This window comes from Zonotrichia albicollis, chromosome 4 (genome assembly GCF_047830755.1).
Source record: "Zonotrichia albicollis isolate bZonAlb1 chromosome 4, bZonAlb1.hap1, whole genome shotgun sequence".
In the NCBI taxonomy this organism is placed as follows: Eukaryota; Metazoa; Chordata; class Aves; order Passeriformes; family Passerellidae; genus Zonotrichia; species Zonotrichia albicollis.
The window spans coordinates 28,832,851-28,858,945 of record NC_133822.1 but is presented as its reverse complement, the minus strand read 5'-3'; the positions used below and the strand labels follow the sequence as shown (position 1 = coordinate 28,858,945).

The 26,095-nt window shown below is 43.5% G+C and overlaps 1 protein-coding gene across 5 annotated transcripts in view; it reads left to right on the top strand.

Moving 5' to 3' along the window:
- Positions 1–26,095, top strand: part of LOC102075142 (fatty acyl-CoA reductase 1) — a 131,319-nt gene that overhangs the window by 77,937 nt on the left and 27,287 nt on the right. For all 5 annotated transcript variants that reach the window (XM_074539266.1, XM_074539267.1, XM_014270903.2 and 2 more), the window contains exons 3-4: positions 10,264–10,439; positions 23,312–23,491. In XM_074539266.1, the coding sequence (XP_074395367.1) occupies positions 10,264–10,439; positions 23,312–23,491 (356 nt within the window). The remainder of the gene's footprint in view (positions 1–10,263; positions 10,440–23,311; positions 23,492–26,095) is intronic.

The window sequence follows — 26,095 nt, the reverse complement described above, 5'->3', positions numbered from 1 at the left end:
TCAGACAGATGGGGAGGCTTTGTGTACAAAAAGCTTTTTGTTGTTCATAGAATCATAGAATTCCCCGAGTTGGAAAGGGCCCACAAGGATCATCAAATCCAACTTCTGGCCCTCCATGGTTTAACATGATTGGAAACATTGCTCTTTCTGGTGACATATGGTCAAGTGATTTCTTACACCTGAAGCATAATTAGCCCAGGTATTCACTTTTCTGCCTTGTATGGGCTGGGTAACATAAAATTAGTTGGTGCAACCTAGAGCTGGAATCTAAAGGCAGAGAGCATGAATTCCAGTTCAGCTTACATGGATTATCCTCTTTGGTCTCCCTTGGAAGCAGTATGAGTTGAAAATATACTTACAGAGAAAAGTAACTTTTCTCTTGATAAGTGTATTGAAAAATGCATGTAAGCATGAAAGATGTCTTGAGCCACAAATCCTGTGCTCAGAAAGCTTAAATATTCTGGCTTTAGCTGGAAGAATTAGTAGCGTGCCAGAGATGACAAGTTAGGCTTGTTGATTACCCTTCAGTAGTCTCTGAGGAGCCAAAGCAAGTAGTCTCTGAGGTGCCAAAGCATTTTAAAACCTGACTGAGCCTGGCTGAAGGACACTTGATACGGCTTTCTTGATCCTGTTTAAAACATGTGTGTGTTTCTTTCCATACTAAAATAATTGGATTTCTCGATTAAAAAAAAAAGAAAAATAAAATAAAAAACCAACACAAAAAACCCAACAAAACACAGATAAAAGTCCTACCTGACTGCAGACAAAACTCATCTTTCCCAGCCTTTAAAGAGGAGAAGTCTTGCCAGGTGTGTGAAACATTGTCTGACTTACCTTGTACCATCAGGCCTGTCAGAACATTCTAGGGGGGTGCAATTGCAATAGCAGGAGAGGGACAAATACTTCGGAGGGTGTAGCTGAGCCATCTGTGGCAACACTCTGATCTTTGTACAGGGAAGTGAGTGACATCTGCTTCTTGTAGACGTGTTGCTATCACAGACTGAGGGGAAATGGCCCTCCTGACAACAGGTATCTTTGTTGTGAAACAAGACAACACCTCCTGCTTGATGAAACCCAAACAACTGGAAAAGGGTATCTGCGTGCCAAAAGCTGCTACAGACTTCCTGGGACAACTCTGCCTTTTCCTGACATCCAGATAATTTGACAAAATTCAGTGGAATTGGGTTTTTTAATAGCTTTGTTTTGTTTTTACCCATGGCCAGGAATTGGTGAATTTTAAGAATGTTCATTATGGGCAGAACTAATTGATCCAAGCATTGATAAAAAAGAAGTCCATATTTTGAATAACATGCAAACAGGTTGGATTCAGAGAAAAGATTTGAGCTGTGATTCTAGAGGGGCTTCTGCAACCATATTTAAAAGGTTTCTATGGATTCTTCTGAGAACTGGCCATAATTAGAGGCATTGGTTACAGTTTGTCTCCAGTAGCAGGGGTACTTGCAGAGCCAAATTGTGCTGTAAGTAGCAGACTCTATTTGGACAGATGGTTCTATCTTCTTAAAGAAGTTTTAATTTCCCTAAGCTGAAGGCTCCTTGGATGGAAATCAAGGATTACTTGTAACCGCCTTACTACCTTACTTGCTTGGAATAGTGACACTACAGAAAATCGGTTTACAACGATTAAGACATCCTTTCTTAGACGTTTTCTTGGAATATCAACTGTTTTCTTCTTCACTGGGTCGGTTTCTTGTTCACAAGGTCACTCACTTCTAGTAGTATCCCTGCTCTTCCTATCAGTTTTCTAAATTGCATTAACTTCTGATAATCTCTCAGGGATTTTCCCATTTGTTTTCTCACTCTGTGTGCTGCCTGTAGCCTTAATGTCGGAATATGGTCCTACTTAAGGAATAGGAAGGAAAAAAGACAGGTGTTTCACGGGCTGGCATACCCCAACTTAGTGCTTTACTTTAAAGCACCCCTCAAAAAATTATGTAGTCATGATGAAGATAACAAAAATATATGTGGGATGACATATCTGACAAAATATTTGTGTCAGATATGAGCACAAAAGAAAACTGCTGAAATGAGAAGTTGTTCTAGGTAAATCGCAAAATCATTGAATGGTTTAGGTTAAAAGGGACCATAAAAATCATCCAGTTCCTCTCCCTTTCATGAACCTTCCACTATACCAGCTTGCCTCACCACTCTCACAGGGAGGAATTTCCAAGAAAATCCCATCTGAACTTGTTGATGAGAACAAGAGGTTGCTGAGAACAAGGTCCAATGCAGCACCTCTCCTCATTGGCTCCTCTGTCACCTAGAGAAGGAAGTTCTCATCAACGCATTCCAGGAACCTCCTGCAAAACTTCCATCTTTAATTGATTGTACTGTTTGACACATCCATAATACTGTTTGACACATCCATAAATTCAATATCCTTAGCATGAAATTGAGTCACTGGGACCATCTGGCAGGAAGTGGCTCGCACTCATGCCAGAAAGCTTTCTTACCTTCCAATACATCGTAGGATATCTGTAGGTAGGATATCTGTTGGGAAAAAATGTGAGTAACTCCTCACTTGTGACCAGTGACCAGTGACTTTTCTTTTTTCTGGTAATCTTGTAGCACAGTTCATTTAGAAGCTATTATTCTGCTGTACTCGTTTCCCAGATGTTCAGCTCTCTGCACTTGAGTGCCCTCTCACTGCAATGTTTGAAGAATTTCTCTTTTATTTGAGTAGCTTTAAATATTTGATGCATCTTTTTTGATTTGTTCAGCTTCTGCTGTGTGTGGCATTAAAGGATTTTTAACTCCCTTTAGCCTTTTAATTAATGACATGTGCCCACATTACCCCTGATTCTCTTAATGGTGATGTTCTGTGCTTTCTGGCAGGACAGGGTGAGGAAGTGCAGGACACCCACCCTAGGCTGCCATTTCTTTGGAGGAGCTCTTCGGAGGGGCCCAAGTTGAGAAGTTTGCATCTCAAGACTTTCCTAGGAGCTGAATGACCCACATGTTTTGTCCTTGAAGCAAAATTTGGAATTGCATCCCAGCGCTGTGTTTTATGCAGTGCTGCCTCCTCTGTGTCTGTGTGACAGCCATTATGCTCTCAAATTAGAAAGTAGATATTGGTAACTTTTTAAAATATCTTCCCAAGTCTTTCTTGGTAATTTCTAAAAGCATCTCCAAAAAGTAGGAGTCTGTGTTTGACACAACCCTTAGTCCTGTCTGGTTATCCTCAGAAATTCAACAAACACTCCTGAAGTTCCCGGGTGTCCAAGCAAATCTGGCAGTGAAACATTGAAGATCTGTGATTAAAGGCAATGGGTATGGAAAAGCAGATAAAGATCCTGCGTCTGGATTAACTTTATACTTACTGATATTTCCAAGTCCATACATGCAAAGCAGGAACCGAGCAAGGGCACAGGGATCTGACTCCAGATGGGACTGCTGACATGTATAATCGTCTGGGTACTCATGGTCTGTCCAACCCCGACTGCCATAAGTGTCCCGAGTAGCGAAGTACCGCTAAGCACAACCTGTCCAGGTGTCTCAGGCAAGCTCCCAGCTGCAGGCAAACTTAGCAAGCAGCTCAGCTCTTTAAGTGAGATCACTCTTTGGTGAGTTCAGCTCTTTAGTGATTTCAGTTCTTGCTAAGTGCCTTGGCGGATGCAGGGATGAGAGAGGAGAAGAGCTGTGTGAGGTTCCAGAGATGTGTCTTTATTGGCAGCCTCTGCAAAGGGTGACAGTGACAGCTCTTCTGCTAAACTGGGCAGAGGCAGGGGTTTATATAGGATATATGGGTTTTGGGAAACAGTCCAATAGTAAGGGTCGAGGTAAATATGACCTGTGGTCTTACAGAGAGATAATGAGGGTCCAAAGTGGAAAAGGGGTCTCTTGGTCCAGTCATCATGGCTTGGCATTTCTTATCTTAGGCAACTGACTGTGTAAGATAAGAGGAGGCCTTGCAGGCCCTGTGGCTGCTACAGACATGCTTTGGCAATTGACTCCTGTTTACCCATGGCCTCATTGGGACATAGTTATGGAGAAGGATGATGTCCTGGTTTAAGGCAAATTTGGTAGAGAATTTCCAAAGGAGGGCCCTTCCAGAAAGCAAACCCACATGGTTTCTCCCCCCAGCCGGTTCGGGAAGAATTCCTCAGAGAGAAGTGGAAAGAACCTGTTTATTAACAGGCACAGCACCCCCCGGCACACAAAATGAACAATACCCGATGGCACCACTCTGAAAAAAGATGACAAATTCAGAAGGTCTCTCTCAGGAGTGGTCCCTCTGTTCTTGGTCCCTCTGGCGCTGGGGCAGCTGCTGCAGGCCACACGGTGCAAATTCTCGGTGTTTCCGGGTCCCAGTCTGGAGCAGGTTCAAGATGGTCAAAAAAAAGAAAGGAGAAACAGTCCAGGAAGAATTTGGACTGTTTAGCTAACAAGCAGAAGCAAAAGCAAGCAGAAGCAGAGCAGAAGTGAGAGCAAGAGAGCAAAGGGAAAAGCAAAAGCAGTGAAAAGCCACAGTCTCTGTGTCCCAGCCAGGCTGATAAGAAAACCAAAGCAACACTTTCACTCTTCAGAGCCAGTCTTAAAGGTACAGGACATAATATCCAGCATTGACAGAATACATGAATGTGGATGCAAGCATCATAACGTCACCCTAGGACAGGTGAGAAGGAAACTAGTCCTAGGAAATGAGTGGGAAGACACATTTTCAGTGGTTCCTATGGGAAAATCTCCAAGTGTTGCTATTCTCCTTCTCTGCAGTACATTCTTCCCTGTCAAACACCAGTGCTGATCTCAAAGTACCACCCAGTGGCACCAGGAATATCTGTGATAAACAACAGAAAACCCCCTTGTTCTATCCATGATTTGTCCACCCACATATAAGATGGCACTAGAGACGACGGAAGCTTTTCCTTGTCTCTCAAATCCTTCATGCTCCTCTCCACAGTGTCTGACTTTGAAAGTGTTCCATATTCACTGCTGTGTAATTCAAGTATTCTTGCAAGAAAACAGCAGGCTTGGTCAGCAGCCAATTTTTAAGAAAGCGGCTATTCGAAACCACATCTCAAATAGCTGGATATACTTACTAGTCTTATCTGACCTTTACTGAAACTCTGTCCCTCTCTTTGTTTCTGTAGTCTTCATCTTTTAAGTAATGAGCTGTTTTGTTTACTAGGTGTTGATGGTAGGATCTGTATTTCCACTACATTAGCTCTACTCAGGGGAAAGTAATAGCTCTGGATTGAAGCATAAGCCGTTCGTTTTTCTGTAATGAGGAACGCTCTGCTGCCTGCTTTCTCACTGATGAGATGAGTTATGCTTTATTTGCCATGAGGAGAACTGTACTTTAAAGCAATTTTCTGAAGAGGAAATGAGACAGAGTGCAAAAAGGGGGGAAGAAAAGGCTCTATCCCAGTTCAAGCTCCCTGATCTACATTTTCACACATTGCTTGACTGCATAATCCTGGTGTTTATTGCTGGAAATTACCAGGCTAAAGATTAATTGCTTGCTAATTACTTTGAAGCTGCCCAGTTGCATCTCAAATTTGCTACAATGGCAATTCTAAAATAGTTGGGTACCTTCCTTCCGTAAATGTATTGGAGGATTTTATCAATGGCAAACACAAGTCTGATAAACCCTTTTAGCAGGACTAAACTACAGACATCAGGTAGTTTTTTAAGAGTTGTTTGCATGACTTTGTTGCCTTCAGTAGTTTAAATTTGTGACGATCACTTGTATATTTATGATGCTGATTGAAATCACCGAGGTACGGATGTACACCCTGGGGGCTGTTATTTTGTGTGTTTATATATAGGCTGCTCCCCTGTATTTGTACACCAATGCTCTTTTCAGAAGAGGGATTTCAAACACCCTGGGTTTAAAATTGCTCTACACAGCCAGTGAACACCTTTTTGTTTGAAGAAATTCTTGCCCTGATATTTAATTCCTTGGCCTGTGTCTCTATTAGGATAAATTATATATTTCCTTCACAAGGAGCAATTCTTGCCTATATTCTTTTGAATCATGCTAAGCAATCCCTTTCATTTCTTTATATGAGAGGTGGAAACTTTTGGTGCTTTTTTTTTTTTTTGCTTTCTTTTTTTTAATTGAGCTCTCTCAACTTTTATGTTCTCATTGGTTCACCATTTATGAGTTCCATTTTGTGGAAATTCTCTGGATTTTCTCCACTTTAAAGGTTGTCATACAGTAATGCCTTGAAATCTTCATGTTGTAATGTAAATTATCAATCTTCCTAGAGAAGCCTGAGTTCCTGGCACCTATTAAACACACCCGAGGAAAAAACGTTGCCTATCTTGGCCACAGTTAAAAACTTGACACTTTCTGGGTCACTCACCAGTTACCACTGCCCACCAGTGCAGTGGGGTAGAGGGAGATGCAGGAGTACTGTCCAAAAAGGAAAGGACTACCCAGGCCTTTGAGAAGGCTTTGACAAGACTAAGTTCATGCAAATTCTTTTTTTAAAGTGGACCATGGCTTAGGCGCTCTACTTTTCATTACTTTGTATTTACTTCACTGAAAATGCCTCCTGAGAAAGATGCAAAGCCTTTGGCATTTTACACAGTGGTTCCTTTATTTTTCAGCTGTGCTGTTCCACAGATGTGCAATTCACCCTTTTTTGAGGTTTTTGTATCTTTGTGGCATGGAAAAAATTCTGATTGAAGGATTTGTAGGCAGAAACCTCTCTGAATTACTACATCCTTTAAGGTAAGAGCAGAGAACACCAAGAGCTGCAAAAATCCTTTAGAAAGGGAAGTCTGAACTTAGGAGGGCAGGAATAGGGAAAGTGTCCATCAGACAGACTCAACTAGAATGTTGGGAGAAATTCCAGATGTCCTGTTTTCACATTTTTGACAATGTATAGTGAAATCACAGAGATTTGATTAGTATTATAAATGGGAATTGCCTGATTATAAAATGAGAAATAAGAAATTCTCCCCTCTGTTGAGGGGCAGCACAGCCCATGCTGAACTTACATCTATTTTGAGGTTAAAAATAGCAGCATTAAGATGCTCAAAAAGACACTGAAATCAGGGTAACATTATTACTGATTTCCCTGAATTTCATTAATGTTGGATAACTTGATAGTCAAAGGCCTTTCCTTTCTCTCTCTCACTGATTTTGTAGCAATTCCTGTATCCCTTCAGAAGTGCTGCTGACCTGGCTAGTTTTACATTCTAAAAAGTTTTGGCTTCTAAAAAAAAAAAAAAGAGCAATCCTTAGGCCTCACACAGTTACTGGGGGTTTATTATTTATGCTCTTGGTGAGTTCATCGGGATTTAGAGATGCAGTTGCTATTTACCTTCAGACTAAGCATCATCGTTATATTAAGTACTCCTTGAGTGTAGGAAGCAGTATAAAATAAGCTGCATTTATTTTGCCTTTAAATATTGCCTCATTTCCCTGTAAAGCACTGAAAAGTCTGAACCCTTCAGCTTCCATAAAAGAAGCAGCAGACTTCAATTAAAAAGCTGCTCCCATTATCTGATTTAATGGTGACAATATACTGAATGTTCCTGTGGAGCAGAAGGTTTCCAAAGCAGTGTGCTGACTTGTGTGCTTGCATTTGGAAATTGCCTTCATCTTTCAGAGGAATGCAGTGAATCATTGGAGGATGAAAAGCTGCAGCAGCTGAGTGGCACGTGGTAGCAGCAGGCACAGAGGCTGAAGGGGATATTAACTGCAGTGGGAATATCAGGAGGAGATGTAGGAAGAATTTAGCTGTCCAAGGCTGGTACTGCAGAAATACTACTCTTACTTTATATGCCATGACGGAAATGGACAAAGGGCTGATTCATTCTTTCTCTGCCTTTGCATTATTTGCATTATATGCCAAACAAGTAGAAAATAACTCTCGTTTTGTGGTATTTTGCACTCTCTGCAACAGAACAAATGCAAATGATTATTTCTGAGAGTTCCACAAGACTCTCTTTAGCTTTGGTACCATGTCTCTCTTTAGCTTTGGTCTCATGTGTGTTCTCTGAGAAACCTTTCCATTTGTGTCCCATTAGGGTTTGCTGTCATCTCTCAGGAGATGATGCATGTTTGGAAAGCCAGTGTAGCGTCTTGTTAGAAAAAAAGCTTTTTGCAGACATTAGGGCTGTCAGTGCCTGGGAATTCAGTTCCTACAGTCCAGCCAGCTCTCACCAACACCTTTGCCCATTAATAACTCTCTCTAGAGATCTATTTTCTGGCCTAGCCACACTGATAAAAGATGTGTGCACTCAGGTGCAATGAGAACAGTGAAATGGCTTTGTCTTGTCCTAACTTGGGCTAAAGTTTCATGTTTGAAAGCTGAAGGATATGCATCTGTGGGGCAATTTAAAATGAGTGTAGAGTGTGGTACATAATAGAGAAGGCTAATGATTCTTTTATCACCTCTTTATCCCTAAAAACCTCAAGGTTTATCTAGATTTCCTTGTCAGATAAGCGGAAAGATGATAATCCTTTAGTCAAACAGAAAAAGTACTGCTATTAGGATAAGTTTAGTCTTTCTTGTGTCTCTTAGAATGTTTAATTTGTGTCACACAATTTCTGCTTGTACATAACCACTGGGCACATCAAAGGCAGAAGAAACTCTAAGAAAACAAGAGGCCATGGTAGTAAAGATAGTTCCAAGCTCGGCATTACTGAGTTCCAAGCTCGACATTACTGGTGTATAGGCTACAGAAGAGGGGAGCACCCCAAAAACACGGAACTACTGAAAAGTCAGCTGGTCCATCCTCCTTCTCCAATGTTCAGTTGTTCCCTGCCTTTACTGGCACTGCTTATCTAGACAGGTTTTAAAGGTGTCCAAAGGTGGTGTGATTCGTCCTTTGTATCCCTCAGTAAACTCTCTCATTATTAGGTGTTCCTGATAGTAGACTTGTTACCTTAGAGGTGTGATTATCCTTTGGAATCTAGATAATACCTCTTCAGATCCCATAGCCATTCTATTCTATTTTCTGTTAATTCTTTCTACCTTTCATAATGTCACTTTGCTCCACACTCCCTCCAAAAAAAAAAAAAAAAAAAGAAAAACGAAAAGAAAAAGTTAAGGATTGTTGTATTGCATGAAATAGTTATTTAGTTATTTGCACTGGGTGTTCGGTAATTTGCACTGTTTACATTATTTGTATCCTATCATCACATGGTCTTCCCCTTTCCTCCCCTAAGTGTCAGCATTGGTGGTCTCCTCCTGGTTTGCCCCTCCCATCACCCCTCCTCACTTGTATCCCATTGGCTGTAGCTCCCTTCCTCCACCCCCCTTCCCCCCACCTCGGGAGAAGGCCACCCCTTCTTTTCCACATGGGAAGTCACCTGGACCACCTGTCTTATTAATAGTCTTCTATAGTTGTCTTCTATTAATAGAACAGGACTTTGTTCCCGAGAGGAGAAGAGCGCCTTCTGTCTTTTTCCATTTGTCCTATGTAAGGTCATGAGTTTTGTCCTATGTAAGATCACAAGGGCTAGGGTACATAGCTAGCCGTATTAGATCTGAACAGCCCACTAGGCATGAATTCTTACAAAGAATCTTGTTGTACTTAATGGTTTCTATTAATTCAGTTGAAATGGCTCAAATATAATATTGCAGAAATGTATCTTGGAGAGACCTATGGATCATACTTGTTGGAAGAAAAGGGCTGGAAGATGTCTTTAGAGGCTAACCAGCTCCACACATGTTCAGCTATGCAAAACTGCTGGTGGCACTCAGCAGCTTCAGCAGTAGGGATTATTGGGATGCCCCATCCTTGCATCCCAAAAGCAGGTCCCCACTGGACTTCTCTGACATGAACAAAGAGTGACAGTAGACAAGGAGCAGCAAAGGAAGAGGAGGAGGAGGAGCAACCCTGCCCAGTTTCCCTCCTCTCTGCAAGTCATTTGTAGAACCATCTTGCCTGGGTAAAGCTGCACTGGCTTTCCCACTCCATACTCTGCCCTCTTGCTCTTTAGCTCCTGTTCTGGTCCTACAGCCAGCCCTCAAGGTCAAGTAGCCAGTGGTTGCAAGAGATGTGGATACTGAGGAGTTTTGGTGGCTCTCTTAGGAAATGAGTGGTGGGAGAGAAGATTCATTAATCTCTTCAGAGCAATGCTTTACGACCTATATTTTTGTTCTGTTTCCTTTAGGAGGGAACAAGCGAATGGACTATTTAACCATCTCACCTGTGTCATTCCCCAGACAGGAATTCTCTTTTGTGCCAGTTGCATTGATTGATGTGATCAGACTGGCTGTTAATCAAAGCGATCTCAGCAGCCTAAATTTGTACCTGATCTCTCTCTGTTTGTGCTTCAAGGTCTTTGACAGGGTTCGAGAAGATTGCCCTAATTTCCACGAGAAGATTAAGCCTATTTATGCTGAACTCACTCAGCCCAAGCTGGCCATCAGTGCTGAAGACGAGGAGGAGCTTCTGACCCGGGTCAATGTTGTCTTCCACTGTGCAGCCACAGTTCGCTTTGACGAACCCCTCAAGTACGTCCTTCTTTTCTGTTTGCTGGGCGGGATCAGAGTGCACCATGGCACTGCCCAGAGGATCCCTTGCATGGCTGCAGTGCTGATGCCCCTGTCCATGTTTGTGCTCCCCATGGTTCTGTGCTGAACATGGAAGGAGTGTGCTCTGAAAATGCCGTGTGTGTGTGTGTGTGTGTGTGTGTGTGTGTGTGTGTGTGCACACGCGTCAAACTTGGTGCAGTCCCATGGGAACAAAAGGAAGAACTGCAGGATTGGGTTGTAAGACTGTAAGGAAGTTAAGTATGACCTAAAACTGGGGTGAGGAAAAGTGTGGTTGAGGTTGTTAGGGAAATGTTTTGGCAGAGCTGCAGACAGAGAAACTGTGTTGTGTCCGTCTCTAAAGCTGGTGTTGTTAATGGCCTTTCTTTGTCACTGAGTAGCTGGAGAGGAAAATGAGCTGTGGTTTGAGAAAACAGCCCATCACAACCTTTAAAATACCCAACTCCCACTGTAATTAACTGTTTACAATGAGTGCTTGGTTTCTGCAGGAGTTCCCTTGGGAACTGCCTGTCCAGGGAGGCTTTTCCATTAAAAAAAACCAGCAGAAATAAGCCACTGAAACAAGATTAGATGTGTAAATGCTTCTGTGCATATTATCCATTTCAGCAAACCGAGGTAGATGATCTGCATTGCCAGATCCTAATAGTCTTCTGAAAAAACACTAAAGCTGTCATAGTAGAAAACAATTTGTAATATCAATCTTTATTTGCTCATTGGCTAAAGAGATATCCACTATGTCCACCATAATTATTTGCTTTTTAGAACAACAAATTAGAGAAACACCAGAAAGAAAGCAGCTCTTAATGTGATCTTGAGCCAGTATGTAAGTAGCCACAAATGTCGTTAAATCAATGCACAAATGAACACACTTTAAAAATAAGTTTCAGTGGCATGAAACATCAAAGGGAAACCACATTTTTAATATGGAGGATAGCTAGAAAGAAGCTAAAAGTTTAAAAGGTCATCAGCTTACAGGCAATGGAAAAACTAAAGACTGATTGTATGTGATCTGTCAAAATCTCTCTAATCTCTTAAGGAAAATTATGATTAGAAGGCAAAATGTGAGAAGTTACTCAACTCAAATTATTTCTGACTGAATAATAAATATATCATAAATATATGAATAATATAATATATCAGATGGGTAAAAGTTTTAGCAGGTAAAATGTGAAAGCACAATATTGCTGCTTAGTTACGAATTTTAAGCAAAAACTTGGTGATGACACAAATAAAAATATTTTTCAACATGATAGAAGCTCGAAGATTACAACAGAATATGTAAAGCCAATAGATAAGGAGGGGGGCAAAAGCATTGCTGTGAAGATACCGGAGAAACAGCAGTGGAGACACCAAATGAATTGTTTGCATCAACATGCGGTACATTTAGAAAATTCTCCAGATGGAGCTCTTGAGGGCAGAAATCAGCAATTGTGTTATATTGAAATATTAATAGATGCTGGTTTCATAGAAGTAGAAGTAAATAATGATAAAGCAAACAACAAACTGCCAGTGTTAGAGATATTCCCTTTGAACGCTGTAATATATGGTAGGGATAATTCATGCTATTAATGTATGATGTAAAATATTTTAAAATCCAAAAACTATGTCTCTGACCATCCCGGGGAGCTGCTGTCTATTCAGATTACAACGAGTTCTCGAACACAAGTTAAGATAACGAGAGGCGCCTTAACATAAGAATAGAAGCTTTCAGGGCGATGATCACCGGTATCCTGAGTCATTGGGAGCCACTCAAGAGTGATTATCACCCTGCCGATTGCATCTGTCTAGATAGTCAGCGGTGCCAACCTGATGCATCTGAATGCATGGCTTCCCTGGAGCCCATTGATGCTGACTACACACCTGGAACCGGCTTTTCTTTCCATGTCCAGCTCTGCACATGGAAAGAAACAGCAATGCATGTGAAGAGACACAAAGGAAATTCGGTCATCTTTGCCTCAGGCACAATAAACTGTATAAAACCTCGCCACACGAAGCACAATTTGTGAACAGGGGAGACTCTGACAGTCGAGGGGTCAGGTCCAGGTCCACCCAGTGCTCATCCTGGGCTCAATGCTGTCTCTTTGGCTGTGGTGGTCTCGGAGACCGAAATTCGGTTGTGCAGACAAATTAATAAATCTTTGCTAAATTTTTGATAATTTTGGCTCACAACTTGATCATTTATAACAATCTGGTGACAACCCGAAGTGATTTGAATTTGGGGTTCAGGACCCCTTCGCGCCCAGAAGGTGCCCCGCTCATTTCAGTGGTCTGAACGGGATTGGAGTTCGTGAGACCAATCAGAAATTACCGAACTGAAACCAGAGCCACAGCCAAAGAGGGATAAAAATGGGCCCAGCTCTCAGAAACTCAGCAAGATCCAGGGATCTCTGAGCCCGAGGTGCTTTTTCCACTTAGAAATTGATGTGCACGAAGAGTCCACGCAGTAAAGGAACCGCAAGTATCGCATGGTTGAGTGGGGTGTGATCGAGTGTGTGTGTGAGACGTGACTCTGTCACGAAGTTAGTGTGGACCCCACGATCACATTTCCACCATCCTGCGAGGGACGTGGTCGGTGAAGGGGGAAGCAGACGCTTTTTCTTAACATGTGGGACCTGGGACTCGTAGGGAGTTCAAGGGGGGAAATAGGTTATGGTCAGGTCAGAAAGGAGATAAAGACGGTCTTGGAAAATTCCAGGAGCCCGTCTGCCTTCTGATCCGGAAAAAACAGGTAAGAAAACCGAAGATCAGTCAGAAAGTCAGCAGAATGGTTCTCCGTTTGACTGAGTAAGACTGGCGGTGTTTCACAAGCTCCGGAAATCGACATCAGACAAGCATTTGGGACTCGCAACAAGTGTCCCAGCCAGAGGAGACAAGGTGAGAAAATTCGCAGGTGGGATTTTTGGAAAAGTGGCGTTGGGAAAGAGCAGGTTCCAGAGAAAACCCCAGGAAAAATTTCCCCAGGGTCCCAAGAAAGTTCTGCCAGAAATCCCAAGGGATAGTCCGTTGGGGTGGATGCTAGAGCACTGGAACGACAGCCCCAGGAGAGTGGGCAGGTCCAAGGAGAAAATGATACATTTTTGTATTGAAAAATGGGGAGGGAAGGAGATGAGAAAATACGTTGTTTGGCTGATGTTCGACATGTTTGAGGCATGGACTTGCGAGTCTTTGTACGATTGCGTATTTGATCGCCACCCGCAGGATTTTGAGGAAATTGAGTATACTGAAATGTGGGGGTACACTTGTATGAGTTTATACCTGGTACGAGCCTTCTGACACACGGTGAACAGGGGAAAGGAGTGGGAACCCTTGAACAATCTTCCATCTCCCTACCTTGTTCCTCCGTCCCAGCCCAGACCAGCTCAGGCACTGCCGGTGCCTGCATTTCCTCTCAGGGTGGCGATCCCACTGGGTCAGGTCTCGGCGCTGCTGCTCCCACTAGAGCAGGCTGCAGTGCCTCCCCTTCCACGTGAACAAGCGGTGGCACCTCCGCTCCCATGTGAGCAGTGACTGCAGCTGACCCTTCCCAAAACTGAAGAAAAACAGGTAACCATCCCCAAAGTCAGCTCTCCCTTGGCCCATCGAACAAGAAGGAGAACGAGGAGGGCAACCATGGGAGACAGTGAGGATGAGGAAGAGAAGCCCGGCTTCGGTTTATGGGGAGGTGCCAACGGCTCCTGGAGTTATCGGCTTCGTACACGCGCCGATCGACACCAGTGACGTGAGAGCGTTCAAGAGGGAGATGGGAATGTTGATGGATGATCCTTTGGGGGTGGTGGAAAGGCTAGATGAATTTCTAGGGACCATCACCTACACCTATGGGGATCTCCAAGCGATCATGAGATCGCTGTTCAACAATGAGGAAAGGGACAGGATCAGACTAGCCGCGATCAAAGATTGGGAAAGAAGAAACCCCAATGGGGAAAGCAGGGATGAGAGATGGCCAAACCAGAAACTGTCCTGGAATGCCCAGATGGAGGAGGGGAGGTGGAAAATGATAAATTTAAGAAATAAGATAATTCAGGGTATCAGGGAAGCGGTACCCAAGGGACATAACATGAGTAAGGTACTCAGGGAGTGCCAGGGAAAAGGTGAAACGTCCACTGAGTGGTTGGAGAGGCTCCGAAAGGGCCTGACAATGTATTCGGGGATGGATCCCGATTCTCCGACTGGGGCAGTTTTGCTGAAAACTCAGTTTTTGGCAAAATCCTGGAAGGACATTCAGAAAAAGCTAGAAAAGATAGATGGTTGACAGGAAAAGGGCTTGCAGGAGCTGCTTCGGGAAGCCCAGAAAGTCTACATGAGGCGAGACAAAGAGAAAGAGAAGATCCAAGCTAAGGTATTGGTAGCTGTAGTAAGGGAAGCACAAAAACAGGAGCAGGTCAGAGACATGGCAAAGAAGGCGCCGGTGAAGAAGCAGAACCCTTCCCAAGGAAAAGGATCAAATGATCAGAAGAGAGATTTCGAGTGCTATTACTGCAAGCAAAAGGGACACATCTGAAGAAATTGTCCCAACAAAGCCAAGGACCAGGCAATGTTTCAAGAAGATTAGGGGTGTCAGGGGCTTTTCAGTTTGGGGTCCAGAACACCGAGGGAGCCCTTGATAAAATTAAAAGTAGGACCCCCACAGGCAGGCGATGTGGTTTATGGTAGACTTGGGGGCAGAATGGACAGCGGTTCAGCAGCTGCTGCAAGGGTGCTCTCTGAGCGACGATTCAGTGATGATAATTGGGGCAAAAGGGGAACCATGTGAGGTTCCAATCATGAAAGATGTAGAAGTCGAAACAGAAAACAAAAGACGTACAGGAAATATATTATTGATACGGGATGCAGATTTTAATTTACTGGGGCGGGACATGATGGTAGCCCTAGAAATCGGCTTGGCAGTGGAGAATTCCTGGCTCAGGGTGAGAATGTATAAACTCACCGTCCAGGACGAGGAGAAAATAGATCCGAAGGTGTGGTATGTCCAAGTAACATATGCTGGGAGGTTGGACATAGAGCCGATTTGTGTCGAAATTGAGAGACCATAAGACCCTATTTGGGTCAAACAATATCCCATCTCCATGGAGGGGAGGAGGGGATTGAAACCAGTGATTGACGGATTGATAAAGAAAGGAATGTTGGAGCTGTGCATGTCCCAGCACAGCCCCCCAATACTGGCTGTGAAAAAGATGGACGGTAACTTTAGGCTGGTGCAGGATTTAAGGGCTGTGAATCAGAGAACTAAGACTTTGTTCCCCATGATCTCGAATCCTTACACTTTGTTGAATAACATTTCTCCTGAGGACGTGGTACAGCATGATTGACTTGAAGGATGCTTTTCAGACCTGTCCTTTAGCAGAAGGCCAGAGATTATTTTGCGTTTCAGTGGGAAGATCCAGAGAAAAACAGAAAGCAGCAGCTCAGGTGGACGTCGTTGCCTCAGGGCTTCGTGGATTCCCCGAATTTATTTGGGCAAGCACTTGAGCAGGTTTTGAGTCATTTTGTACCAACGGAGGGGACAAAATTGCTACAATATGTAGATGATTTGTTGGTTGCAGGTCCAAGGGAGGAGGTTGTAAGGGTGAGCACCATCTTGTTTTTGAACTTTTTAGGGGAAAAGGGGTTGAAGGTGTCAAAGTTGCAATTCACAGAGCCCGAGGTCAAGTACTTGGGTTAACCAAGGGAAAAAAGAAATTGGATCCTGAAAGGGTGGCAGGGATTATTGCCTTACCACCCCTGCAAACAAAAAGGGAGGTCAGACAGCTTTTGGGCTTGTTGGGATATTGCCAGCAGTGGATTGAAGGGTACAGCGAAAAGGTGAAATTTCTATATGAGAAGCTCACCACAGACCAAATCAAATGGACAAAAAAGGATGAAGAAGAATGCAGGGGAGTCAAGGAAGCACTCACAGCAGTGCCAGTGCTGAGCCTCCCTGATGTGAAGAAACCCTTTCAGTTGTTCGTGGACATGAGCAATCACACGCCACATGGGGTGCTGACACAGGACTGGGCAGGGGTCAGGAAACCAGTAGGTTACTTGTTGAGGCTTTTGGACCCGATCAGCAGAGGCTGGCCCACCTGTCTGCAGGCGATTGTCACTGTAGCATTGCTGGTGGACAAAGCTAAGAAGGTAACTTTTGGTGCACCGAAAGTATTTGCACCGCACAGTGTGCGGGGCATATTACGACAAAAGGCAGATAAATGGCTCACTGCTGCTAGATTACTGAAGTATGGGGCCGTTTTGATTCACTCGCAGGATTTAGAATTGCGGACAACGACCACACAGAGCCCTGCGCAGTTTTTGTTTGGGGAAGCTTCAGGGGAGCTGGTTCACGATTGCGTAGAGGTGGTTGAATTACAAACAAAGATCAGAGAGGATTTAGAAGAGAGAGAGCTAGACAAAAGAGAAAAATGGTTTGTAGATGGGTCAAGCAGGGTGATTGATGGAAAAAGGAAATCGGGATACACAGTCGTGGATGGACAAACTGGAAAAGTGATTGAAGCAGGTCCCCTGAGCACAAGTTGGTCGGCACAGGCTTGCGAACTGTACACAGTTCTGAGAGCCTTGAAGAGACTGAAAGGGAAAAAGGGAACAATTTTTACAGATTCCAGGTAGGCCTATGGAGTGGTTCACACGTTTTGGAAAATATGGTAAGAAAGTGGATTGATCAACACGGGGAAGGGACTGATGCATGGGGAATTGATCTGGCAAATCTTAGAAGCTCTAAAGGGGCCAGAGGAAATTGCAGTGGTCCACATGAAGGGACACCAGGCAGGGATTCAGTTCTGAACCAGCGGAAACAATTTGGCAGATCAGAAAGCCAAGACTGCGGCACTGATGATGGTAAGTACCCCAGAGATGGAAGGGATCGAGGTCCCAGATGACCCTCCTCAGCCCTCCCAAAAACAAATCGAATGCTACGAGAAGATTGAGGGGAAATTGGAAGAAGGTAAGTAAGAAGTAAGGTAAGTAAGAAGGTGGAAATTACCTGATGGGAGAGAACTAGTTTCTAAGGGTTTTACCAGGAGGATTTTGCGGAAACTGCACCAGCGAACACATTGGGGGGCATAGGCCCTGGCAGAACAATTCTTGAAATTTTTCAGGTGCAAGGGAATTTACAAATTGGCCAAACAGGAGGTACAAGGATGCCTGATTTGTCAGAAAATTAACAAAACAAGGGCAAGACAAGCCATCCTGGGGAGTCGCTGCATTGCATACTGACCATTTGAAAGAATATAAGTTGATTTCACAGAGTTGCCAAAAGTGGGGAGATTCAAGTTTGTGCTTGTGATTGTGGACAAATTTACTTACTGGGTGGAGGCTTTTCCCAGCCCATGGGCAACAGCTCAGACAGTGTCCAGAAAATTACTGGAGGAAATTTTACCCTGATACGGGGTGGTGAATTGATTCGGACCAAGGGACACATTTTACATTAAAGATTATTAAGCAGATGGCTGATGCGCTAGGCATTTGGTGGGAATACCACACTCCATGGCATCCCCAGAGCTCAGGACAGGTGGAAAGGATGAATCAGACTTTGAAAGCACAGTTACCTAAATTAATTTTAGAAACTCGGATGTCTTGGTTGAAATGCCTACCTTTAGCATTGCTTAATATCAGTACAATGCCTCATTCAGAGACGGGGCTCTCACTGTTTGAAATGCTATATGGGATGCCATATAGACATGGGATGCTGGTAGGACACCTCAGGCTTGAGGACTGCCAGATTCAACCATATCTGCTTGCAATCAACAAAAAACCATATCTGCTTGCAATCAACAAAAATTTGCAGGAACTTAGGAAACAAGGGATAGTATCTCAGAGTGCTCCTCTGGGATTCGCTATCCACAAAATTCAACCAGGTGACAGAGTGCTTGTTTAAGTGTAGAAAGATGTACCCCTCTCTCCTCACTGGGAAGGTCCCTTTCCTGACAACAGACACAGCCATTTGGACAGCGGAGAAAGGCTGGACACATGCATCTAGGGTGAAGAAACATGAACATCAGGAGGAAGCCCGAGTGGAGGGTCACTTCTTCCCCATGCAACTTGAAACTCAAACTCCAACGTCCTTGTAAATGACCGATGGCAAGCGGATAAGTTGTATACTGACTGTGTATGCTATCCATTTGTACATTTCAAGTGTGAATTTTGTCAAGGGGTGTTTGTTGTACACTGTAGAAGGGGACAGACCCCCAAAGGGGTTGTGCACTCAGTGTCTGGAGGAGGAGCTTGAGCTGACTGACCGAATCCTAACCCTAGCCACAAGTCTTGGATTCATTGAATTAGAGTCACAGGAGTGGTTTCAGATTTTTCAAAACAGGGTGCATGGAAAATTTAGATGTAAGGCAGAGGTTCTGAATGTGGAGTGCCAGAAATCAAATCAAGGTACCATGTGGCTCCGATGCTGTCAGAATTTCCTGGGAGGGTGCCTTCAAAAGGAGGCATGCAGAGAATGTGTTCTCTGAAGAATACTCCTGCTGCCATGAAGATGATCTTCCTCGCCACTGGTGGCACCCCAGGGGGCAGAGGCAAAGGCAGAGGAGTATGCCTGGTGGGAATCCTGATTGGCGTGAGCCTAGCCATGTGCGGAACGCAGAGTCTTCACATTGAGGTCCCAATGAGAGGCGGAAATGACAGCTCCGCAGATGAGTGTGGAAGTTGCACTCAGGTGGTCCCAGTTGAGCAAGGGGACGGGAAACCCTCAGCATACCAAGTCCCAGAGAAATGCATCAAGGAGCCTGGCAGGTGCTGTTGAAAAAATGGCATGAGGCTCAAATTATGTAAATTGGACAAAGGGATTTGGTGTATCGATCCTGAGGCAGGGTCAAGGAACCAGCAGTCAGACAAGCACAAGCATCGGATGCGGAGATGGAGTGCAGAAATAATGTCAATCCCCATTTGCAACCAATGCAATCGAACCATGTGGGTTGGGGGAAAAACGGAATAGATTTTTGTCGCGTATCACCAGGTGAATCCATTGTGTTATGACAATGCAAGGCTGGTGATATGCACAATGAATGGGAAAATTTATTGGATGGGACGAAATGTTAAATTTGATAGCAAATTTACCTTGAGCAGGGAACCAGTCATATTGGATTTCACACAAGCGAATGATGATAGGGTGTGCCTGCAATATGACAGGGTTGTCTGTTTCACAAAAAATAAAGATGGTGAGGATCCTGAGGGAAGAATGAGGGAGATCACTCAGGAATTGAAGAGAAGGGAGTCAGAACTGAGGAGAAAGCAAATTGAACAAGAGAGATTGAAAACTCTGGGAGAACAGTACAAATTACTTGAGAAACAATACACTGATGGGGAATTACCTTCCCCAGACAGGAACCTATTTATTGGTTTGATGCAAGAAATTGCAACGGAACTGGGATTGTCAAATTGCTGGATTTGTGGGGGGCTGAAGTCAGCAGAGAAATGGCCATGGAAAGGGGAAGGTTTGGCTCCAGAATAGCTTCTGAAATGGGACAATCCAAGAGTCTCAAAATTGGCACAGAGGCCTGAGGGATGGATTTTGGATCAGAGAGTGATTGGAACCACTTGCATCAGTCAGGAAGGAAAGGAATATACTGAGTGTGGGATACACTCCGTGTGTGACTACCCTGATGGTAAATTCAGACAATAAGGGCAGGGTCTGGCAACCAGAACCCCCAACAGGGTACTGGAGCCGGAAGAATGAGACCAGTTGTGAATGGAACAGAAAAATAGAACTTTGCTGGGTCAAAAATCCTGGAGCCAACCCTTACCAATCCTTGGAGGGCCTGAGAGAATACTGGGGAGACGCAGGGAGAACAAACATTAGATGGAAAGCCCCGGATGGAATTTATTTGATTTGTGGGGAAAAGGCATACAGTGAGTTACCCCTGAGGTGGAGGGGATCATGCACTCTGGGCATGATCTGGCCAGTCTTCTTTACTCTCCCATGAATGAAGAGTAACCTACTAGGGGCTCCTCTGTATGAGACCCTGAGGAGGGAGAGGAGAAGCTTGAAAAAGATGATACCTGTAATGAGTGGCAAACAAACCTGGGAGGGAGGAAGAGTGGCCGGCCGCAAGAATAATTGATTATTATGGACTGGCCACGTGGGCTCAAGATGGAAGCTACGGGTATAGGATTCTGATTTATCTACTGAACTGGCTGATTTGGCTGCAGGCAGTGGTGGAAATTGTATCAAACCACACCTCAGAGGCCCTGGATTTACTTTGTCAGCAGCACACCCAGGTACAGGCATTTGTGTACCAAAATCAAATAGCTTTAGACTATTTGCTGGCTGAAGAAGGGGGGTTTGTGGAAATTTCAGTGAATCAGAATGTTGTATTGAGATTGACGATTATGGGGAGACCATAAGAGGATTGGAAGCCGAGATCAAGAAAGTGGCCCATGTCACTTGGTCACTTTATAACCCTTGGGTTATAAAGTTCAAAAATGGAATTTGATTTTGCAGTCTTCATGGTAGGACAGATTGATTGATGGGGCCTGGTGGAACAAAATAATGTTCTTCATGCTGTGTTCAGTAGCTGGAATCCTATTCCTGCCATGTCTAATTCCTTGTTTTATTAGACTGATCCACTCTATGGTACAGGGGATGCAGATAGCAATAATGTCTGTGAACCTGGAGTTGGCTTCTGGAAGCAATACACTTAAGATCATGAGCCTGGGAGAGAAGAAGTATGCCAGCAATGCTGCCAAAGTATTGGCGAAATTTGAGAAACGAGTGAAATCGAGTATAAACAATACTAAGTGTCAGGATATTCCACAAGTGGAGCACAGGATAATTTAATAAAGGTTGCTCTCTTTGTGAAAGACCCTTAATAGTGGCGGGTAGAAGTAGAAGTAAATAGAATTTAGCAACTTGGGTTATAAAGGGGGCATGAATTAAATTAGTGATATAAAAGGGGAGGGATTGTAAAAATGGTAGGGATAATTCATGCTATTAATGTATGATGTAAAATATTGTAAAATCCAAAAACTATGTCTCTGACCATCCCGGCCGGGAGAACACGAGTTAGGATAACGAGCGACGCCTTAACATAAGAATAGAAGCTTCCAGGGCGATGATCACCGGTATCCTGAGTCATTGGGAGCCACCCAAGAGCGATTATCACCCTGCCGATTGCATCTATCAAGATAGTGTGGGGGGGGGGGGGGGGCGCCAACCTGATGCATCTGAATACATGGCTTCCCATGTATTGATGCTCTGCACATGGAAATAAACAGCAATGCATGTGAAGAGACACAAAGGAAATTCGGTCATCTTTGCCTCAGGCACAATAAACTGTATAAAACCTCGCCACACGAAGCACAATTTGTGAACAGGGGAGACTGACAGTCAAGGGGTCGGGTCCAGGTTCACCCAGCGCTGATCCTGGGCTCAACGCTGTCTCTTTGGCTGTGGTGGTCTCGGAGACCGAAATTCGGTTGTGCAGACAAATTAATAAATCTTTGCTAAATTTTTGATAATTTTGGCTCACAACTTGATCATTTATAACAAAGGCTAAAGAACTCTGAGCAACTCAGCAAAAAACCATGCCAGGCCCATATTATGAGCACAGTTCTGTTCATCACTTCTCTGAAGGGGTGCAGTCAAACAGAAATGTGCATGGAAAAGTAAATTTTATCTGAAGGGTAGCTCACATAAAAGTATTCATCCTGATAGAAGGGCGGAAATAGAGGATAGATAGAAGGGAGGAAATAGAAATCTACAGAAAATGCTGCACTTTAATAGCAGTGTGTGAAAAATATCTCTAGCTTTAGATACAGTGATCCAAATATTGATTGTACTCTTCAGCTGATGTTTGCATTCCTTTGGGCTCTTTATATTTTCTCTTCAATGTAAGTAAGTTTTTTTATTGTACACTGTGCTTGATGGCATAATTCCTAACATTGTACATGTCTTTGAAAGCTTCTACTCCTGGGCTGAGCAGATTGCATATGCCTGTCTTCTCCCTCCCGTGCAGGAAAGTGTCGCTATTCCAATACAAAGCAAGCAACAGAGTGTGCTGGTTGAAATGTGTCACAGATTGTCTCTAGGAGAATTTCTAGCAATGCTGAGTGCTTAAAGGCCAGCATTGCTAACCAGAACATTCTTATGCTTATCACTTCTCATCTCCATTCCTTGGGAACTTAAGCTGTTATCTTTAATGGTGTCTTCTTTGATAATGAGTAGCTTCAAACTGAATGAGAGTAGGTTTAGATTAGATATTAAGAGGAAGTTCTGTACTATAAGGCTCCTGAGGCTCTGGCAAAGGTTTCCCAGAGCAGCTGAGGCTTCCCCATCCCTGTAAGTGTTCCAGGCCAGGTTGGAGAGGGCTCTGAGCAATCTGGGATGGTGGAAAGTATCCCTGCCCATAGCAAGGGAGTGGGACTGGATGATCTTTAAGGTTCCTTCCAAGCCAGGCCATTCTGTGATGCTATCAATCTGTTTTTCTGGGCCCAATGACCCTTTCCTGCTTTCTGAAACCATGTGTTCTTCTGGTTTAGCAGTGGTTCCTCCCGAGAACAGTGAATGTGTACCGTAGGAGCCACAGTGCCTCAGGGCTTAGAAATACATGTTCCAGGGAAGGGTGATCAACATGTCACATTTAGAGATGTTAGTGAAGTCTTAATTGTGACCCTTCAAATTGAGTAAAAGTATTTGAGAGACATTCAGTGTCCAGAACAGCAAATCCAACAGCATTGCTTTCAAAGCTGGTTTCACACTTGCATTTCAGTGACACTTTCTGCTCCACCGTGCCCCCTGCTCTCCCTGACTTTCCTTTTTGTGGTGAGGTTTGGATAAAGCTCAGCCTTTATACGTTCTTCCCAGTGAAATGCCTTTTGCTTATTTCCCCTGCATTCCTTAGACATGCCCTGCAGCTGAACGTGATGGGCACGCAGCGGCTCCTCGAGCTGGCCCGGCAGATGCGGAACCTTGAGGCCTTCATCCACATCTCCACTGCCTATGCAAACTGCGTCCGGAAATGCATTGAGGAGATCATCTACCCACCCCCAGCCGAACCCCAGAAGCTCTTTGATTTAGTAGAGTAAGTAGGAACCACATTGTCCCTTCCAGTGCTGACTTCCCTTCATCCTGCGGCAGACTTGGGAGCTGTTCCCAGAATCGGGTGGGATTTCTGTCAGAGATGCTGTTACTGCTGTTTCTTTGTGGTTTTTTTAAAACTCTGATTTAATGAGAGTCCAGTATTAATTTCTGCAGGAGTGTATTTTCTCCCAGGAAGGGAGTTGCTGCTTTCTGTAACGCTCAGCTCTGCTGCTGCCTTTATAAGAACTCGTTTTTTTCCATACACCTTTTTTTTATCTTTTCAGCTTCCCAACATTGTTTCCACTTCTTTCAGAAATCCTATGGTATTTAACTGGAGTTATATGAGGATGAGTAAGAAACAGACTTTTTTACATAGTTCAATGTGAATCATTTAGGTTTGAAAAGACCTCTAAGATCATCAAGTCCAAGCTTTGACTGATCACCACCTTGTCAAATAAACCAGAGCACAGAGTGCCACATATTGTTGGGTTTTGAACACTTACAGAATTGGTGACTCCACCACTTGGGCAGCCCCTTCAAATGCCTGGCCACCTTTTCAGTGAAGAAAATCTTCCTGGTTTCCACCTGAACCTCACCTGGCACAGCACAAGGCAATGTCCTCTCAACCCAGACAGGAATACAGGGCTTTGATGAAACACCAAAAAAAGCTTGGTTATCTGAATTTACCAAAATAAAGAATAATTAGAAAGAATAACAAAATCAGCTGATAAAGGTCCTAGAAGACATTCTCCTTAAAAGAATTTTCCCACAACTGTTAATGTGTTTTCATTAATTTTCAAGTGGGTGGTATAAACAACTGATCTGTGATCTGTTAACACAAAGAGCTGGTCTAAAATCTTTATTCTTCTTGATTTAGGGTAATGGAAGATGAAATTAATTAATGCCCACTAAGAGAACCGCTGATTTTTTTTTAAATAAAATAAGTTTGTCTTAAGAAATAATTTAACTGTCTAAGCACTACTCCAAAAAAGTTAGTACAAACTACTTTTTCTATTTGAATTTCTGTAGTAGCCCATATTCTTGGATATGTTTACTTCCAGCTAGTAGTCATCAATCATTTAGCTTTTATTCAGTAAGAAGAATATGATAAAAAACTTGAGAAATGTCTTAGTGCATTAGAGCAGTGGGCTCCCTGGTCCAGTGTCTAACCCTCAAGAATGTCACTGAGAGATGTTATTTAGGGTAACTACACCAGCCTGGGTGCTCCTTTCTGTTCCCCTCACAGAAACCTGAAGAGTCAGCCTTTTTACTGTCTCCTCATGTGCTGATGGATCTGTCTTGGTGCTGATGCTAGTTGCCCTTCCTCTCTACCTGTTCTTTAACTTTACTCCCTCCCTGAGGTATGGGGGTCAGACAGTACTTCATGCAGTACTCCAGTTGCAGTCACTCAAAGTTTTATTTAACCAGCTTCAAAATTACACCACTGGTCATTCTCAGTACCTGATGATAGCCAGCGTTTCTTTTTTTTTTTTTTTTTTTTTTTTTTTTTTTTTTTTTTTTTTTTTTTGCCTGCTGCTACTCACTGACATGGAGGTTTCAGAGCTGTGATTCAAGAGCTTTTGCTGAGCTGCAGTTACCAGTTCTAAGCTCAACAACCTCTAACACCAGTTCTGGTAAACTGCTTTTCCCTAAAAGTGGGGCTGCTCTGTCTTTTTTTTGCCCACTGACTCAATTTTATGTCCTTTGGTGTTCATCACTGTCAAGACTCCATTTCACTGTCCCAAAAAGCTTACCATCACTTGCAACTCTGAAAATAATTAGTTTTGAGGGCTCAGATTTAAAAAAAAGGTCTGATTGCTAGTCAGAAGAGTAGAGAAGGACTTGGCTACCCCAGAGGTTGTTACTTCAGCTGCTTTATATAAAACACTAAGAATTTATGTATCATAGCTTGAAAATGCAGCAGAGAGGATGATGTTTGAGATGCACCTTTAATATTTGCCATGTAAGTGAAAGAAATAGTGTGTGGATATCAGGATACAGAAGGTTTCAGAGAGAAGAGAGTGACAGGTATCAGAATTTTACCTTTGATGGGGAGGGAGGGGAAGCAGACTAGGAAATAGAAACCACCCTCAAAAATGGGGAGAAATACAGATTATGTTTTGCATCACCCAGCTGTGGATGATTCCCTTCCCAACCAACTCTTGTCTTAAGGTGCTGCTCTTGCAGGTGCTTTAAGAGGGATAATCAAACAACTAGATGCAATAAGAGATCCATTTAACAGTGCTTTTGGCCATGCACTTGATATATGCTTATGATTTCTTATTCACTTGAAATCTTAAGGATGCTCTTATCCTCCTGTTACATCTTGCTGTTTCAGTATTTTGATATTTAATCTGCAAGTAAACCCTGAGGCTTAAGCTGTGTAAAGCAAAAGTCACACTTCTAAGTGCTTCCAGGCCAATAGGGGAAACATATAATCTGCTGCATCAAGCATGGTTTGCCTTAATCTAAAGCTGAAGGAAATCAGCTTTGAAGGGTGTGCTGAGGTAAGGAACACAGCACACAGCAAAGTTGGCTGAAGATGTGGGTTGGTTATTGCAGAAAATACAGATCCATCATTGCTTACAAGAAAGAGTCTTATTAA